Source organism: Moschus berezovskii, chromosome 7, assembly GCF_049115385.1.
Source record: "Moschus berezovskii isolate FMDL1 chromosome 7, NW_MosBer_1.0, whole genome shotgun sequence".
In the NCBI taxonomy this organism is placed as follows: Eukaryota; Metazoa; Chordata; class Mammalia; order Artiodactyla; family Moschidae; genus Moschus; species Moschus berezovskii.
Window position 1 is genome coordinate 67,876,231 of NC_142466.1, and position 20,548 is coordinate 67,896,778.

The 20,548-nt window shown below is 37.1% G+C and overlaps 1 protein-coding gene across 9 annotated transcripts in view; it reads right to left on the reverse strand.

The window, feature by feature from the left end:
• The window catches only part of RNF38 (ring finger protein 38), a 129,087-nt gene that overhangs the window by 2,908 nt on the left and 105,631 nt on the right, over positions 1-20,548 (reverse strand). For all 9 annotated transcript variants that reach the window (XM_055427062.2, XM_055427061.2, XM_055427060.2 and 6 more), the window contains 7 exons: positions 19,778-19,991; positions 13,161-13,328; positions 11,743-11,913; positions 9,353-9,514; positions 8,654-8,760; positions 7,313-7,397; positions 3,213-3,334 (listed from right to left, as the gene is read on the reverse strand). In XM_055427062.2, coding sequence (XP_055283037.1) covers positions 3,213-3,334; positions 7,313-7,397; positions 8,654-8,760; positions 9,353-9,514; positions 11,743-11,913; positions 13,161-13,328; positions 19,778-19,991 — 1,029 coding nt within the window. The remainder of the gene's footprint in view (positions 1-3,212; positions 3,335-7,312; positions 7,398-8,653; positions 8,761-9,352; positions 9,515-11,742; positions 11,914-13,160; positions 13,329-19,777; positions 19,992-20,548) is intronic.

Genomic DNA, 20,548 nt, shown 5'->3' on the forward strand with positions numbered 1-20,548 from the left:
GAAAATTTCTGGTTTAACATCCAAGCCAGCTTTAATACTGATGATACTAATACATTCAACAGTGTTGAAACAGCTGGACATTCACATGCAAAAGAATGTAGTTGGACTCCTACCTCACATGATGTATGAAATTAAAAAATGAAAAACCTAAATATAAGAGCTAAAAACTATTAAACTCTTAAAGAAAATACAAGTGTAGATCTTCATGACCTTAGAATAGGCAGCTCAGTTCAGTTCAGCCTCTCAGTTGTGTCCGACTCTTTGTGACCCCATGGACTGCAGCACACCAGGTCTCCAGGTCCATCTCCCTGTCCATCACCAACTCCCGGAGTTTACTCAATCTCATGCCCATTGAGTCAGTGATGCCATCCAACCATCTCATCTTCTGTTGTCCCGTTCTCCTCCTGCCTTCAATCTTTCCCAGCATCAGGGCCTTTTCAAAAGAGTCAGTTCATCAGCTGGCCAAAGTATTGGAGTTTCAGCTTCAGCATCAGTTCTTCCAATGAATATTCAGGACTGATTTCCATTAGGATGGACTAGTTGGATCTCCCTGCTGTCCAAGGGACTCTTAAAAGAGTCTTCTCCAACACCACAGTTAAAAGCATCAATTCTTCGGTGTTCAGCCTTCTTTATGGTCCAACTCTGACATCCATACATGACTCCTGTAAAAACCATAGCTTTGACTAGACAGACCTTTGTTGGCAACGTAATGTCTCTGCTTTTTTAATAAGCTTTCCAGGTTGGTCATAACTTTTCTTCCAAGGAGCAAGCGTCTTTTAATTTCATGGCTGCAGTCACCATCTACAGTGATTTTGGAGGCCCCCAAAATAAAAGTCTCTCACTGTTTCCACTGTTTCCCCATCTATTTCCCATGAAATGATGGGACCAGATGCCATGATCTTATTTTTCTGACTGTTGAGCTTTAAGCCAACTTTTTCACTCTCCTCTTTCATTTTCATCAAGAGGTTCTTTGGTTCTTCTTTGCTTTCTGCCGTAAGGGTGGTATCATCGGTGTATCTGAGGTTATTGATATTTCTCCTGGCAATCTTGATTCCAGCTTGTACTTCATCCAGCCCAGCGTTTCTCATGATGTACTCTGCATATGAGTTAAATAAGCAGAGTGACAACATATAGCCTTGATATAATCCTTTGCCAATTTGGAATCAGTCTGTTGTTCCATGTCCAGTTCTAACTGTTCCTTCCTGACCTGCATACAGATTTCTCAGGAGGCAGGTCAGGTGGTCTGGTAGTCCCGTCTCCTGAATAATTTTCCAGTTTGTTGTGATCCACACAAAGGCTTTCATGTAGTCAATAAAGCAGATATAGATGTTTTTCTGGAACTCTGTTGCTTTTTCAATGATCCAGCGGATGTTGGCAATTTGATCTCTGGTTCCTTTGCCTTTTCTAAATCCAGTTTGAACATCTGGAAGTTCATGGTTCATGTACTGTTGAAGCCTGGCTTGGAGAATTTTGAGCGTTACTTTACTAGCGTGTGAGATGAGTGCAATTGTGTGGTAGTTTGAGCATTCTTTGGCATTGCCTTTCTTTGGGATTGGAATGAAAACTGACCTTTTCCAGTCCTGTGACCACTGTTGAGTTTTCCAAATTTGCTGGCATATTGAGTGCAGAACTTTCACAGCATCTTCTTTTAAGATTTGAAATAGCTCAGCTGGTATTCCATCGCCTCCAATAGCTTTGTTCATAGTGATGCTTCCTAAGACCCACTTGACTTCACATTCCAGGATGTCTGGCTCTGGGTGAGTGATCACACCACTGTGATTATCTGGGTCGTGAAGATCATTTTTGTACAGTTCTTCTATGTATTCTTGCCACCTCTTCTTAATATCTTCTGCTTCTGTTAGGTCCATACCATTCCTGTCCTTTATTGAGCCCATCTTTGCATGAAATGTTCCCCTGGTATCTCTAATTTTCTGGAAGAGATCTCTAGTCTTTCCCATTCTATTGTTTTCCTCTATATCTTTGCACTGATCGCTGAGGAAGGCTTTCTTATCTCTCCTTGCTATTCTTTGGAATTCTGCATTTGAACAGGCAATGGTTTCTTAAACATGATATCAAAAGCGTAAGAAACAACAACCAAAAAAGGCAGATAAGTTGAACTTTATCCTTTAAAATAAAGGGGGGTACTAAAGGTGCTTTATAAATCCAAAGTGAAAAGACAACTAACTCACAGAATTAAAGATATTTTTGAAAATCATGTGTCTTTAACTCCTACAACTCAATAAAGGCAACCCAATTAAAAAAGAATGTGAATATACATTTCTCCAAAGAAGATACATAAATGGCCAGTAAATATAGTAAGAACTCAACATCACTAGCCCAGCTGGAAAATGAAAACCGAAACCTCAAGAGATAACATTTCACTCCCACTAGGGGTGCTAGAATCAAAAGACAGACAATAACAAGCATTGGTGAGGATGTGGAGAAAAGGAAACTTCTGTACACTGCTAGTAGGAATGTAAAATGGTGTAGCCTATTAGGAATGAAATGATACAAGCTACAATATGGAGGTCCTTGAAAACATTATGCAAAAATCAAAGAAGCCAGACCTAAAAGACCCCATGTTACATTGGTCCCATTTATATAAAATGTCCAGAACAGGCCCAATCTACAGAGATAAAAGTAAGTTAGTGGGGTGCTGAGTCAGGGCTTTAGAGGGTTGGGGAGTGGCTCTTAATTGATAACATTTCTACTGGTGCTGATGAAAATGATATCAATTTGACTGTAATGATGGTTGCAGAACTCTTATTAATATACTTAAAAACCACTGGATTGTACACTTTAAATGTGAACCATATCTCAGTAGAGTTGTTATTAAGAAAGATGCTATAATAAGCAGAATCTTTAGGTAAACCCCTCAAATTTTACAGGTATGAGACTTTTCGATGTAACATAAAACATTCTAGACTTAAAAACTGTAAGATTTCTAGGCAACATAAAATATCAGAACAGCACTGTCTAGAACCTTCTCAGGTGATAGAAATGCCATATACCTATATCTTCTGATACAGCATCACTGGCTAGTGCAACTAAAAATTTTAACTTTAACAGCTATCTTACTGGACAGCACAAGCCTAGACTATGAAAACAGTCACTAGTTATCTTCATCAAGTTATCTTTGACTTTCATGCTTTTATTTCATGAAGGTGGGAAAGGAAATTTAATACAGAAAGATGTCAGAAAAATGTACTTACAAAGTCTGTTCTGACTGGTGGTTGTTAGGATTGAACCGGTAAGAAGGAAGTTGTTCAATATCTGCTTTAGTCAGTCCTCGAGGCTTAGCCTCTCCCAGTCGCTCTGCTAGGTTTAACAGGGCCTACAGAGGGAAAGAAAGACATATCTGCATATCCTTCTTTGAATTTTATATCCCAACATATATATATTTTAAAACTAGCTTTATTATGGAAAAATTTTAAATATATACTCAAGTAGAAAGATAGTATAAAGAAATTACTTCCATATGCCCATTACCCAGGCTCAACAGTTCATGGCTAATTTTATTTCAGTTTTCACTGTCCACTCCTACACCCACATTTTGAAAGAAACCTAAAACATGGTATTTCACTGGTAAGATAGTTCTGCTTTTATGTTTAAGGCAATCCGTCAACCTCAGCATTTTGGACACTTGAGGCTTGGGTAAAGTTTTGTTGTGGGGGGTTGTCCTATGCACTGTAGGATGTTTAGCAGTAACCCTGGTCTCTACAGTATCTGCTGTGACTCAGCACTGAAGAATCTGCCTGCGATGCAGGAGCTGCAGGAGACATGGGTTCAATCCCTGGATATGGAAGATCCCCTGGAGAAGGGAATGGCAATCCCCTCCAGTATTGTTGCCTGGAGAATCCCATGGACAGAGAAGCCTTGCGAGGAGGATCGCAGAGAGTCAGATACGACTGAAGCAACTTAGCACATGTGTGCTGGTCTATACAAAAGTATCTCCAGACTTTGCTAAATACCTTTTAAGGGATAAAACTGTCCCCAGGTTGAGAACCACAAGCACTTTAAAAACTAAAAGACTATTTAAAATATAACAACAGTAACATCATTACACTCTCCAAACTAGTATTTCCTTAATGTTAAGTATCTTTCTTTCAATTATTGTTAATACTCTTTAAAATAGTTTGTTCAAATTAGGATGCAAATAAACCCATGGTAACACTGCCTGATGTCTCAAGTATCTATTTTCACTCTTATATTTGTTAAAGAAACCAGGTCAATGGCCTGTAGAAGTTTCCAGTCTGAATTTTGCTGACTGAACCTCCCCACACTGATTCCTGTGGTTTAATACATTCCGTGTCCCCTCTACTTCCTATAATTTGGAAGATTTTACTATTTCCATCATACGGCTCACAGCATGTCTTGTTTTTATGTTAGTTAGCACTGATGGAACACTGCCTAGGATCCATTAATTCATTAAAAGTTGTAATATTCTATTATTCTTTATTTATTAAACAAAATGCTCCTTATATTGATCAACTGCCTCATATCAAACTATACTTAGTTGCATAATTTATATGAAATAGGAAGGATAAGACCAATGAATTTATTTTCTATTGTTTTTTTTGAAGTATTACTCATGAACTCATGGATTTTAACTCAGGTGGTAAATTTCAACACATTGTAGCTATTATGTTTATTGATTTTACCCCAGTCCCTCCATTTTCCTTGTTTTCCATAGTTCTAACTGCTCCTCTGCTTTCTACAGTCAGGCAGCCATGTACAGGTCGCTTGACCCCACCCCTTTTTTTAAGGCTACCACAGGTTAAGAGAATAGGTAACAAAGAAACAGTGATGGACAATGAGAGGAGTAAGTTTAACTTTCTGCAGACTCAATCATCAACGCTGTGGTAACTGCTGCTACTTCTGGTACAGCTTTATTTGGAGAAATGGGTCACCTAAAAGACCCTTTCCCCATTCCCCATGCATGCCCCTCAGTGTCTCTAAATGCTAAACAGATGGTAACTTATTAAATTTTATCGAAGCTGACTACAATTAGCTATAAAATTTATGATACAGGTGATATACCTTTTATACCTCTATTTTATATTCTCTAGGACACTTATGTCAACTAATACAATTTATGACTACTATGTTAAGGCCTTACTGGATGGAGAGTAAAATGATATTGAGCCCTTAACAAATCTACATGATCAGAAGGCAAGACAACTGAAGGCAGGACATAATAATTATGCATAGTTTTATAACACCTATGAGGGCAAAAAGGAGAAAGAGACTCATTCAGACCTGGGAATAGACCAGAAATGCCTTTCACAGAGGCAGCATTAGTTGGGTCTTAAAAGACAGCCGTGTGCAAGAAGCGGGCAAAGTTCTTCAGAAGAATCAAGGGGAGTAAAGGCACTGAAGCAAGGATGTATAGCAGATACTCAAAAAATGATGAGTACTCTGGAATAGGGAGCACTGGAGGCATGCACACTACAAAATAAAACCACAAATAGCAAGTATTTTCTTGACTGGATTAAAGTACGACTGCAAAAGATTAAACGTAGTCAACCCCAAGTACAATTTAGAAAGAGACTCTAATGCCAAACACAAAATATTTTTCTTTTACTGGTATGGTATCACTGTTTTTACCACTGATATATATATGATCTGTTTAACAGAGAGCTGTCTTGCTTTCAGCAATATGACTTATGATAATTTTAGTACAGAATGCCTAAAGGATAACCAACTCCTTTTCTTACTACTCTGTTCAAAACTAGCATAAACAGTGTAGAAACATAAAATTATTATAGCCCATTTCTCAAGAAATCTGAGACTGGAATCCAAAGGACATTGCAGTGTGACTGTACATGCAGAAAGTAACATAACAGCATTTTAAAAATGACAAAAGAATATAGCATTTGGCCTGATTTCTTCCACATGCATTAAAAAGGGGGGAGGGATGCTGTAAGACTATGTGTGTGTGTCTTTCCTCTCTGTACCCAGATTCCATTTACCTAAAAACAAACAACAAAAGACCTGTTCCAATATTTATATTGTACAGAGACTGAGTGAGGTTGGGGTAAGCAGCAGCCAGCCAGCAGTACCAGAACAAAGTCCCTGTCACTCACATTCAGCATTTCCAAATCCAAATATGTCTTCCAACCCTTTAACTGTCCATTCTACTCCAAACCTCAAATAATATAACAATGTAAACATCATCTAAATTAAGTGGTATTGTCTATTTGCCCTGGCATCTTGGAGTCAGTCCTCTTCACAAGCTATTGCAGTCCTTCTGCAGAGCATCTTCTCTTGCAACCCTCTCAACTCACAACCCTGCCACTACCATAAACCATTCAATGATCAAATCCTGTTGATTCTAGTGTTAAAATGTCTTTCAAAGTGTATTCTTTTCTACTTCAAGTTTTCATAGTTCAGAACTTGCATGGTTTTATAATTTACTGTCTGGTAAAAATTGGTTACCCCGCCACCAACTCTGAAGCACTTCATCTATTTCTTCATGCTACTAATTCTGACTCTTTAAGATAGCAATCTGAACAAAAAACGCCAAAATATTTAGTGGTTCCTTCCTCCTGCAATATTCAAAATTATGTTCATTCTGTACCAGGGCAAGCACAGGGCACTCAAATACAACCAGCTGAGTTTATCAATCAAATCTCCAGTTTCTCCTCTCACTTTAGCCAGGTACTATGTTCTTCCTCAAGAAAACCCAGCACTTCCCTGCTTCAATCTTAGGCATGAAAAAGCTTTCTCATCCCTCAGGAACTGACTCTTCACACTTCTGTGGCCGCAAAATGTTTTCAGAACATCCAATCATAATTCATCATTTTCTTACTTACATTCTCTCACAGGAATTGTATGTAATTCTAATAGAGAACACCAATCTATCTTGTTATCATAACTGTGTGGTACATGTTGAAATAATTTTTGACATATTTGTATCTTGAAATATACAATGGATTTGCTGCTGCTAAGTCACTTCAGTCGTGTCCGACTCTGTGCGACCCCATAGACAGCAGCCAACCAGGCTCCGCCGTCCCTGGGATTCTCCAGGCAAGAACACTGGAGTGGGTTGCCATTTCCTTCTCCAATGAATGAAAATGAAAAGAGAAAGTGAAGTCACTCAGTCATGTCAGACCTTGAGCAACCCCACGGACTGCAGCCTACCAGGCTCCTCCGTCCATGGGATTTTCTAGGCAAGAGTACTGGAGTGGCTTGCCATTGCCTTCTCCGTACAATGGATTTACCTAGTGTTTAATTAGATGAATGAGTTGAGTAGTACAGTATTTTTATGCATACAAAGTTTCCCAAATCAACTCACAATTCATCTACTAACCTCGTAATTTTCTACTTCTCCATCTTCTACATCCAATTCAAAGCTGAAAGTTGGGCCCACTGCAGGTGGCACTGGAAGCATTGATCTGCAGTGAAAATAACCAACACAAGCATTGATACGTTAATGCATTATATCAATGAAAAAGATGAGAAGAACACGGCCAGTGCTACAGGGATAAAGAATGATCAGTGTTGATCAGTGACAACCCTTTAAAGAAACTGATTTTACTAGCAATAAGCAATTAAAAACTGACATTAAAAAATATCATTTGCAACAGCATTAAAAAAACATGAAATATTACAGATGAATTTAACAAAACATGTGCAAGACCTATAAAAATAAAAACTGTAAAACTACTACTAGAATAAATTTGAAAAGGTAATAGAGAAATATACCATATAAGTAGATCAGAAGATTCAATATTGTTAAAGATGTCAATTCTCTTCCAAAACTCATCTATAGACTTCACATAATCCTTACCAAATTCCAGCTTTTATAAAGTAGAAACTGATTTTTAAAATTTATATGGACACGCAAAAGACTTTATCAGTTTAATAACAAAATTGGAAGATTTACAGTATCTGATTTTAAGATAATAAACCTATAATTTTCAAAATAGTATGATATAGGCACATAGCCCTCTGGTATAAAAACAACATTCCCTAGCCTTTCTAGAAGTACTTACAGACATGGGTCTAGATTCTAACCAATAGGATGTCAGCAGGAGTCATACATGCAACTTCTAGGAATATCCTTGAAAGGAAGCAGGTAGGCAGAAAGATTCAGTTTCATTTTTGCTAGCTAGAATGTGGATGTGATGGCCAGAGCTTGAGAAGTCATCTTATATCATGCAGAGGAAACCATAAAATTTTGAGGATGGCAGACCCATTCTTCAGAGTTATGGAGCTAACAGACCATGTATAAATCACCTAGACTTCACTGCACGAGAAAGATAAAATCAACTATCATGTTTAACCTATGGGTGGTTTCTATTATAAACCTAATCCTAGCAGAGTATTTCTAAGGCACAGATATAACTTCTCCCTCTCGCTTCCCTTGAGAGAAGTGGCAGCATCAAATGCTAGATAACCATGGAAAGTGGCAAGTGATGCCTGCTGTGAAAGAGGCAAACTATTTAACTTCTCTACCTAACTTTTGGTGCACCCCTGCCCCTTCTCCCCTGTCCTTACTCTTCTCTTTCAGCCTTAAATGGTCCCCCACCCCAACTTCTTAACATCAAATAAAAACAAGTATCTAACACACATAAAATTGTTCATAAAGGGAAGAGTATCTCAAGGGTGTCAAAATTCAGAACTCATTAAAAAATAAGATAGAACTTACAACACATATGGTAGTAAGCTGGGATGGTAGGGGGGAGGTGGTATGGGCTGCTGGGATCGGTATCTACTGCGTCCTGTGAGCCTCCGAGGCATAAATGGAGGATAAGGCTGCAGAGAAAGAAGGTTAAGACAATTGAAGATCATTCCACATCCACAACTTTTTAAGATGTTGAATAAAGTCTCTTCTTTTTTAAAAGCCTAGAAAGTTATTTCGGAGAAGGCAATGGCAAGTCACTCCAGTACTCTTGCCTAGAAAACCCCATGGATGGAGGAGCCTGGTAGGCTGCAGTCTGTGGGGTCACTAAGGGTCAGACACGACTAAGCAACTTCACTTTCACACATTGGAGAAGGAAATGGCAACCCACTCCAGTGTTCTTGCCTGGAGAATCCCAGGGATGGGGGAGCCTGGTGGGCTGCCGTCTATGGGGTCACACAGAGTCGGACACAACTAAAGTGACTTAGCAGCAGCAGCAGAAAGTTATTTATTGTTCAAGGGTATTTAGTATTTCTTAAATGTTAACAAAGGTGCAACAACTAGTTTAAAACAAGAATACTCTTAGGTGTGCTTCTAAACACAATTTTTCAACTGACTGCAAGAATACATTTAAAATTCAAAATATGTAGTTATACTGATGCAGAACTCAAAACAAGTTAGTCACCAAAGCAAGCAATAAATTAATAACAATGAATGAAAACTTACTACTCCATACGAAACCTCCTGATGCAAAGGATCATGTGTTAGGAACTGCAAAGGAGCTGATGGAGGTAATGTCGGGGGATGGGCAGATGGAGGGTAAGTAAAACCTCCCACAGGAAGATGTTCTCCTAAGAGTTCCACTTCATTTTCTATCCTTTGCAGAGGCTGAGGGGGGAAAAAAGCAAACTAATATACTTCCAGTGTTTTGACAGATAAGACTGTGCTTTATAACAGAAATCAAAAAACCCAAAGATATCTTTCAGGTAATGCATTCCCTGATGTTCACATCAATTTAAATTCATACATGTGGACATATAGCCTACAGTAAAATCTTACTGCCTTTAACTGAATTTCAATAAGAAAATCTCTCAAACATGTTATTACACACTTCCACTATTCACTAAAGGATACATTTTTTTTCACTATTTGAACTTTCCCTTAAAAATGATAAAGGAAAGACAAAAAGCCATGTAGTAAGCCAGTTACTTAAGAGCTGAAGTTATTTAAGTCATGGCACACTGAACTACCTCAATTTCAGACACAATCTTTAACAGACAAAATCAAAGATGGTGTATACTGTAAATGAGAATAGGGCTAAACAGTATAGAACACAGCAGGCAGTTGTTTTACAGTAGAAAGCTTGCGGGCTTTGGCATTAGACAAACTCTTGGTGCTGTAAATCATGAGCCCTGTGGCTCTCATAGAAATTACTTAATCTGAACCTCAATACTGTCATCTGTAGAACTGACGTGTTTACAGCCTACTTCCAAAGTGTGATTTGAACACCAAGACAATGTTCAGAAAGCACACAGTGCTTTGCAAAGCACATAGCCTATGTTGCCCCCTCCCCCCAATCTCTTTTTTAAAAAATAGCTTGAGATAAAGTTCACATACTACAAAACTCACCCTGCTAAGGGGTACAATTCAGTGGATTTTAGTATATTCACAAGAGCTGTACAATCATCACCACTATCTAATTTCCCTCAGTCCTTCCCAAGTTCTAGACAACTGCTAATGTACTTTATATTTCTATACATTTGCTTATTGTGGACATCTCATATACATGGAATCACACAGGATGTGGCCCTTGTATCTGGCTTCTTTCACTTAGCATGTTTTCAAGGTTTATCCATCTCGTAGTTTGTAATTAGTACTTTGTTCTTTTTAGAGTTGAATAATAATCTACTGGATAGATATACCATGCCTTGTTTATCCATTCATCAGTTAATGGACATCTGGAATGTTTCCACTTATGGCTATTAGGAATAATGTTGCTATGAACATCTGTGTACACATTTTGGGGCTGATGTTTTCAATCTGATCTCTTGGGAACATATATTCTTAAATGTTAGTCTAACTTCTTCCCAGTTAAGAGAACAGCAACACATTATTCAAATACAAGTAACTTCCAGCAGTTACTTTGGAAGCTTATGTATGCTTGTATAATGGCTAAATTTAGTTTTAACCTTGAATTCCCAGGTACTGGAAGCTTCCTAAGGAACATCCTGGCATGAATCCTGTCCTGATTCTAATAAAAGATTTTCTTGTGGGAGTAGTTTCAACTTTTCAGATTAGCCAAACTTCTGTCATAACTGGCTTCTAGTTTTCAGGAAAGCAGCCAGGTAAGCTCGTATCTCACCTCTTCCTGAGACTAAGGATGGTGTATAAATCCTAAGTAAAGCATGGTCAGGCTCTGTTAGGGTAAACCATCAAGCTCCATTCACAAGTCCATTTCCACTCAGAGCATTTCCACATGTTCTTTTCCCTTATTCTCCTTTAATCATGGTTCAAATGTTCAATTTGGCCTGTCTAGAAAACAATGCGCCCTTCTTCCTGTGTGTTTCCCCCCACTGATCCCTCCAGTCCCTGGAAATATTATGCCTCTCAGCTATATTCCAGCTCCAGGACAGAGTGAACTATGCTAACAGAGTATCTCATCTACTTTTCATCAGAACACAGCATAAAATCAGCCTTTGGAAAAAAACAATTGAAGTTCAAAGGATTACTTACTTGCCTAAATGAATATAAATATTATTCTAACAAGTATAAACATTTTTATAATATTTTCATTTTCCCATTTTAGAAATGTATGAAAGGAAAAACTAGAACTGTGTTTTTTTTTCGGATTCAATTTCCAAAGGATTGCAGATACAAAAGAATAAATTTGAATAGACAAGTTTCATATAAAATAACTAGAAAAACTTAATAAACCAAGTAACTGTAGGTACAATTATTGCTTATATATATTTCTATCTGTGGGGATTCGTAGTTCTTTTAAGAACCAGGAAAGTGTCATAGTTACAATTTTTAAATGATAACAACTTAAACATCTACTAAATTAATCTTTTAGGTCTAAACATTCTGTGAAAATTAAAGACAGAAGAGATACCTACCGATCGTGACTGCTGTGTTTGGAAAGGGACAAACTGGCTTGGAGGTGGCAAATGAGGAGGATGATGAGGAGAAAGATGGGGAGGATGTAAAATAAATGGATCACTGGAAATAAGGGGTGGGAATGCAGCATACGGTACTGGTAAGTGCTGAACAGAACATGCCTGAAGCATCTGTAAGAGAAATCATTATTTTTTATTTAGAGTATCAGAATATATTAATTAAAAAAAAACACCTATAAAATCAGATTGAAATGTTACTGCCATAGTTCTCCCAGAATCATAAAAATGTCTTAATAACCTATATAGTAACAATGAGATACTTGACCATTTTTGCATTTATTAGTAAAATAAATGGTAACTAGTAATTATTCTGGATTTTACATAGCTCTTATAAATCAGTCAAAACACCTATCTTTTACTTAAGCTTTTGTAATACCTATGAAAATGAAGGGAAAGTGCCACAGTGAAGGAATCTCTTCCTACTTGCTTAAAATGTAGCAGACATTACTACTTTCCAAGAAGCTGTCCTTTTCAATCTTGTAGATTTTTTCATTTCTAAGAGCCCAATTCACAACTAAATGCTTTATGATCTCTCAATATTTTAGTTCGCTAATTTAGCACATTGGTTCTATAATCTATTAATGAGAAACCATGCATGGGTAAATTAATCTGTTAAACTGGTGTTAGTATTTGTATGTATGTGTTAGTTTTAATCTCAAATTCAGACAGAATTATTAGGATTATATTATAGATTTAGCAAAGTGCTTTACTTTGAAGACTTTATCGACCTTTGACAAGTCATTTAAATTCTCTGGTTTTCAGCAACCTATTTTTCAAATAAGGGGGCTGAACTAGGGGCTGGTAAAGGATAAAGTATAAGCTTATAAGAAGCAGAAAGAAGTGAGTGTGAACTTGTTTTCTCATGCTAATTGCTTCTATGATATTAAGCACACCATTTTCAATTTCATCATTTAAAAAATGAGGGTACTATTTTCATCACAGGCTTCCTATAGTATGGAATAAATAAGTCTAAGCAACTTGAAGTGCCTATTAAAAACCCAGCAAGTACTGAGACTATTAATGTTGATCACCAAATTCTCTGAGACTTTATTACTAATGAGTTCAATATCCTAAGTTAAAACCTGAAGGACAATCTTTATTAAGGTTTAATTATAAACAGTGCAGACATGTGAAGGAACATGCTTTGACCTTCAAAGAATGTTAAAATATGTGTAATTAATGTAAAAACTTATCAAGTTTTAAAGCTAATTCTACTGAACTGTTACTGTACAGGTACAACTGAGATTTCTGTTGCAATAAAACTGCATTTTTTACTTGAAAGTGAAAAGCTCCAAGTCTCCTCTGTTTTGTTTATATAACATATTTAGCCACTCTTCAGAAGTGCTGCACAGACTTACCGGAGGAGGCACACTACAGACAGGGAGGTGCTGTCCACTGAAAACCACAGAGCATCCTGGGACCTGTTGTGCACTGCAAGCAGGGATGTGCTGGCCTGTGCAGAGGGGAATCCCATGTGGCGCCACTGTTGTTACTGTGTAAGAAACAGGGACAGTGCCCTGATGGAGCTATTAGAAAAGAGAGAAAGAACTGAGTGTGAGTTTGGATAAACTTTTAACAGTTTGGATAAAACATCAATTATTAAAAATTAAAGTCTGGGTATTTATTGATTCTATTCTTAGCCGCACAGATTGTTCACAATGTACTTCTGCAACAGTTTCAACCAAAATATTCTTGTTACTGTAGAGAAAAGCTGTTTCAAGAGCAGTATATGATATCCACTGAACTGGGCCTGACCCTTCACTCAAAAAAACTTGAAAAGTCCAGGAGATAATGAACTGCTATATTAACTCTTCAACCCTGCTCTATAGAGCAGAAAACTTTTCTAAGGAGGAAATCTAGAAAAAAGAAACACGTCTGCTAATAACCTGCTCACATTCAACAGGAGGGAAAGAACCATTTGCAACCAGTGAAACGTTAAGCAGCATTTTTATTTTATTTTTTTTTTTCGGGTTAGTATAATAACTTTTTATTTGACATCTACAAGATTGTGGTATCTTGCAGCTTTTGACCAGGTTTATACAATCTCAGTTTCTCAATAGTGCAACCTGTGCAAGCACAAAAAATAAAGGGGAAAAAAAAAAGGAAACAAAAAGACCAATTGTCCCCTCACTTGTTTTTATAAACATCTATTATAGGCGAATAATTCCCTTCTCCCCTGGTCAGTTTTATTCCCATCCTATCTCTCTGGAAGCAAACAACCTTAAAAATATGTCCTCCTGTTATCATTCTTCATGAGCATATAAACATATGCATGAACTACTGTCATGCTTGTTTTTGTTCTTAACAGAAATGAGATATTACCCTGCAACTTACTTTTTCCAATTAATACTGTATATATCTCTTGAAGGAAATTAAAGCCAATTCATTCCTTTTGACACTAACAAGTTATTTCAAATAGTCATCACCTTAACACAATCCTATCATTCATATACTAAAGGACTTTAAGTTGTATTCACCTTTTATCAATACAAGTAACAACCATAAAAAACATCACTGAACATATATCCTTACACATTAGTTTCATTTATTTCACAGGGATTACTGGGTAAAGAGGTGAATGTATTTTAAACTTTAGCAAAAGTCTGGATGGATTAAATCACAATCCCAATGGCACTAACAAGACTCTCAGCACCTCCACTCAAGACAGATGTACAATATTTGCATAACAAGCATGCTTGCTTGTTATACAAATACTGCAATGTGGGAAGGGGGAAAAACCAGTATCTACAGGGCTTCCTTTAAATTTGTATTTCTCAGATTAGAGAGGTTGAACATCTTTTAATATGTTTATTAATCATCTAGATTTCCTTTTATGTAAATAATCTATATCCTTTGTTCACTGCCCACTTTCTAGAAGGCTGTCCATTCATATTAACTTACAGTTTGGCTTTTTACTTAGAGATACATGTAATATTTTCTCAGTTGAAGATTTCTCTTTTGATAAATCTTTTATTTAATGGTAAATCAACATTCCCCCTTCCTCTAAACTGAACTACCTATTTCTTTCTATTCAGTGACTTCCCAAACATACCTGGATCTATTTTGTGCCAAATTTGTGCTGTTTCAATGATAGTCTCTTACTGGAAAAGTCAGTATCTAGTTAGACAAGTTCTTCTCATTACCATACTTTCTTCTCATTTTATTTTTGGGCCATTTTAATACATTTATTCCTATGTAAATAACCTCAAATAATTTTATTCAGTTTCAAAATCCACTGGAATCCTAATTTATATTAACTATATTAAATGTTATTTTACAAAGAACAATTTTATATTAAGGCTTTTTGTTAGAATATCATGTCACTACATGATCACTACATGAGGTACTATACCTCCAAGAAATTAGGTTTCTTCATAAATAATACCACTTGCTAAATTTATTACTCAAAATTCTTTTGTAACTTTGGAGGCTTTGTTATATTGCTGATAGGTTATTTCTGTCTATTTCCATACTAAATTGGTTAATTATTCTGGCAAAAATGCCTTCATACAACTTTATAATTAGTCCTAGTAACTGGAAGAGCGACTCTGCCCAACTTGTTCTACTTCAGAATTATACACCAAAAGTTCTCTTAATTAGCTTAAAACACATTGCTGGGTCCCACACCTGGTAAGTCTAGTGTATAGTTTGAGAATCTGCATTTTTAATAAATGTCCAGGTGCTGCTGCTGCTGATCATCTAATTCAAGACATACTTTGAGAACCACCTGGCCTCAGAGACCCGAGACCAAAGTGTCAGTTGGCCAGCTATTTCACTGAGGGCCAGAAAATTAAGTATTTTCAGTTTGTGGGCCATCCTGGTCTCTGCACAAAGCACCCACAAATGACAGATGAGCAAACAAGCATAGCTATATTCCAACAGAACTCGACAGCCAGCAGTAGTTTGCTTTTCCCTGCTCTAGATAATCCCTGGTCCTTTAAAATGCTATAGAAATCGCAGAATCAGTTTCTCAAGTTACACCAAAAACTTACTGGAAATTTACTTGGAATATACTAATTCTATGTATGTGAGTTCTGAAAGCAGACAGTTTTTACAAGTTTGGATCTTTCAAGCCAAATATCTATTTAGAGAGTTTTGTAATCAAAAAGGACTTGAACATCTTTTATTAAGACTCTTAGCTTCCTTCATGTTATTCTGATTTCACTTGTACTTTCTTATTTGCATATTTAATATGGAGAATTTCAAACATGCTCAATGTATGTACAGTATAATGTTCTATGCATATATACACATGTACTATGCATATAGTATAATATACAGTATCATGAACCCCTGTATCTATCACATAGCCTCCAAAACCACAAGACCATATATCCAATCCACTCCTATCAACTCCTCCCTTTCTATACTTTATTGAATTCTATGAACCTATCGCTTCACAAATATTTCAGTACTTATTTCTAAAAGACAACACTTAAAATAACCACCACAGCCAATACCAACATATCTTAATGAAAGTCAGTATTCAAATCTTCAATTGTATAATCAATGTTATAAACGATTTTAACATTTTTTTCTTTTTCTCAATCAGTATCCAAGAATGGTTTACATACCCCAAACAAAAAGAATGTCTCTTTAAATTTAGTTGCCACTTTCATCTCTTCTCCTTACCCTCAGTGCCCCAGCTTATATGTTGAAAAAACTGGGTTGTTTTGTGTGTGTGTGTGTGTGTGTGTGTGTGTGTGTGTTTAAATTATGCTGACTAGTATAAAGAAATACAACTGACTTGTTGTATTGGGTTGTTTTGTGTGTGTGTGTGTGTGTGTGTGTGCGTGTGCGTGTGCGTGTTTAAATTATGCTGACTAGTATAAAGAAATACAACTGACTTGTTGTATTGTTGCTTTACTAATTTGGGATTTTCTACCTGTATGATTATCTCATCTGCAATTAGTTACGATGCTATTTGCTCTTTTCGTATTCTTACTCTCTATCATCAGTCCTGGCCTGTTGTTGTTTAGTCAGGTCTAACTATTTCACAACCCCATGGACTGCAGCCTGCCAGGCTCCTCTGTCCATGGGATTTCCCAGGCAAGAATACTGGAATGTGTCGCCATTCCCTTTCTCTATGGGATCTTCCCCACCCAGGGACTCAACCCGCGTCTCCTGCATTGCAGGCGGATTCTTTACCACTGAGCCACCTGGGAAGGAATCCCCCAGTCCTGGCTTAGCTTCCAGGATACTGAATAGATGGAGTGATGGTGATCACCCTGGCTTAGTCCGGGTATCAGCAAGAAAGCACTCTTAAGTTTTACCGTTAATTATGTTGCTTGAAATGTTATGTGAACTCACTGTGGATCTATTTCTATTGGTTTTCATTTATAGTCTTTCTTTGGTTAACTTTTGTTTACTGCTTACTGTCCTTGAAAATTTAGTTGAGGAAATTCTTTGAAAACTAGAATGAAGATTTCATCCTCCAAAGAGAATATGCACGTTTTCTCGGCCCCTGCAGTCCCAAATACTTTGACTAACTTCACAGTTGATGTGAATTTGACTGCAAATTACATTTGGTACCAATTACTCTTATTGGCCGCCTGATGTGAAGACCCAACCCACTGGAAAAGACCCTGATGCTGGGAAAGACTGAAGGCAAGAGAAGAAGAGGGTAACAGAGGATGAGATGGGTGGATGGCATCATCAACTTGATGGACATGAAACTGAGCAAACTCTGGGAGATGGTGGTTGTCCTCAATCAAGGGGAATGCTCTCAATAACCCTGACTGACAGCTCTAGAAAACTCTCTTTTTCCATTTTAAGATCTCTTCTTGGATATGATGGCAAAATTTTATATTTTTGCATCTATTAACAAAATAAAACATTTTCCCTTTATACTGAAGATTTCCTAATGTTGAATTTATCCTGCACCATCAGGATAGACGATTTTACTATAACACTGCTGCTGCTAAATCACGTCAGTCGTGTCCGACTCTGTGTGACCCCATAGACGGAAACCCACCAGGCTCCCCCATCCCTGGGATTCTCCAGGCAAGAACACTGGAGTGGGTTGCCATTTCCTTCTCCAATGTGTGAAAGTGAAGTCGCTCAGTTGTGTCTGACCCTTAGCGACCCCACGGACTGCAGCCCACCAGGCTCCTCCATCCATGGGATTTTCTAGGCAAGAGTACTGGAGTGGCTTGCCATTGCCTTCTCCGTACCATTACACTAGCTATCGTTTATTATTTAAAGCAGCAGCATCTGTACATAAGAGGGAAATTAGTTGAAAGGTTTCATTTGTTGTACTGTCTGTGAGGTTTTATTATTAAGGAGCTTCACATAATATACTTGGAAAATTTCTATCTGTGGCTATGATTTAGGACAGTTTAAATTGGAACTTTCAGTTCTTTATAGAAATGAGAATTCAGATGTAGTCTATAAACAGGTTTTTAATTACGCCTTCAATTTCTTCAATAGCTGTTGGTCTGTTCAGGTTTTCTGTATCTTGCATTGTTCCAGTATTACATGTAGACTCAGGGGCTTCCCTGAGTGGCTCAGCATTCCGTGTCTTAGTTTCTATCAAGCTTTGTGGCATAGGTTATACAGATGAGGGTTCAGACAGAATGAATCAGACAGACAGAATCCACCTGCAATGCTGGAAACACAGGTTTGATCCCTGGGTCGGAAGACCCCTTGGAGGATGGCATGGCAACCCACTCCAGTATTCTTGCCAGGAAAATTCCATGGACAGAAAAGCCTGGTGGGCTATAGTCCTATAGTCCATAGGGTCACAAAGAGTTGGACGTGACTGATGCAACTGACTCAAGTAATATAACACAAATGAGATACCACCTCTTCTGAAGACTTTACATTTTCTTTCTTTGATTCCACCTCTACCTACCTTCTCTTTCCCTACACTTTAGTAACCACCTCCCCCAAGCCTAGTTTATCTTTCTCCATATTTTCCTCTATGTTCAGAGTCCTATGTATACAAATATTTAATTGTCATGTTTTACAAAACTGAACTTAACACTTAATTCAGTTTTGCTTTTCTTGCTCAGCAATAGTGTGTAGGTATTCCTGGCATAATTCTAAGTAATTCTTTCTAATAGTTACAGTCCATGGCATGAAGGTATCATAGTTTATCCTATTATTCTACTAATGATAAGCAATCACTTCATTCTTTGTTTCTATGGATTTGCCTAATTTAGACATTTCATATAAAAGAAATTATACAAACTGGGGCTTTCTGTGACTGGTTTCCTTTTACACAGTATGTGCAAGATCATATTTTCTTTCAATTGTCACTATATGGTAGTTTCACTGTTTTTTATCTTCCAGTGCAGTAATTTTCTTAAAAAGAAAAACTGAATGCTAGTCTGAGTTTCTTTCCATTGTAATTTCTGCTGTCTATAAACCTGGAAGATTTTTTTCCCCTAACCCTTAAAATCCAGGAACTTTGTAAGAATATGTCTAGATTTGGATCTCTGACCTCAGAAAATCACACAATTTTGGTCAGTTTTTGGTCTGGCAAACCCTCTTCTCAGCTAGTTCCTCAGTTCCTGGCAAGCAGAAAGGGAAAGAAAACTCAGTACTTGTCAAATCATTGGAGACCTAGGAAAACTTGTAAGCAAAGCTGCACCCAACTGTCTTGCCTACTGAATTACTCTAGAAGAAACTGGAAGGAAGCAGGAAACAGGAGTATATCCTCAAACCACCAGCTGACTGACTGACGTTGCTATTAAATCCTCTATCAGTCATTTCAAATCAACTATTACAATGAAGTCATTCTGAGCTTTTATAACCCTGATATTAATTTTTTAAAGTTCAACTTTCAAGGAAGCTGCATAGAATTTAAATTTTCATCTTCAATGAAGAATGATGAACTTATCTAAAACAGATTCATTTTAGGTAAAACTGTTTACTTTTAGGTAAAAGTAATCTAAAACAAAAAACAATCAACCTAAATAAACTGCTACCAACTTTGAGCATCTGTTATTTCCTAGATATTCTGTTACTATACCTGATCATGTATGTCAACCATTACTGCATTCTGCTGGGGTGGATGAGCAGCAGGGTGTAACAGGCGGGGAGATACATTCGGAGGGTGGAAGGCTCGAGGTTCTTCTATTGCTTGCTGCTGTGCATAAGGGAGATGGTGATAATTTTCATCTTGACTAATGGAATTATGTCGAGACTGACGATCCCTTCTTCCTCTCTGACGCCTGACAGGAGGACTGTAATATAGTAAAAATGTCAAAGAGGTTGTTATAATGTTTACTGCTGTGATCCATCAGGATTCTGTATTGTCTCTCTTTGTATTAGCAGTATAAGCTAAAATGGGCTTGAGTATTAAAGAATTGCTGTGGTTCATCACCAGCTCTAAACACAAACTAGAATGCATGTTTTTTTAAAAAAATAACAGAAGAAAACAATAACAATGATAATCGGCTCTGAGAGTATTTAGAAATCAATAGCCAACCACTGTCATTTTGGGGGTGGGGGTTTAATTATATAAAATTGCCCTTTTTATGGACAAATATCAGTAAGTTCTTATGATTTAACCTACTATTTTTGTCCCTTTTAGTTTATAAACATTATACAACAAATTTTAATCTGCATATATCTTGGCAGTAATCCTATTATGCCTAATGGGCATTTTATATTTGTCTACTGGCTAAGGCATATAGAAAAGACATAGTTCCCACACACCCAAAATGACAATTTTAAAAAATAAGTAGTAACTAAAAAACATTTAATCTATTTACAATTGCAAATAACTGAGTAACAATAA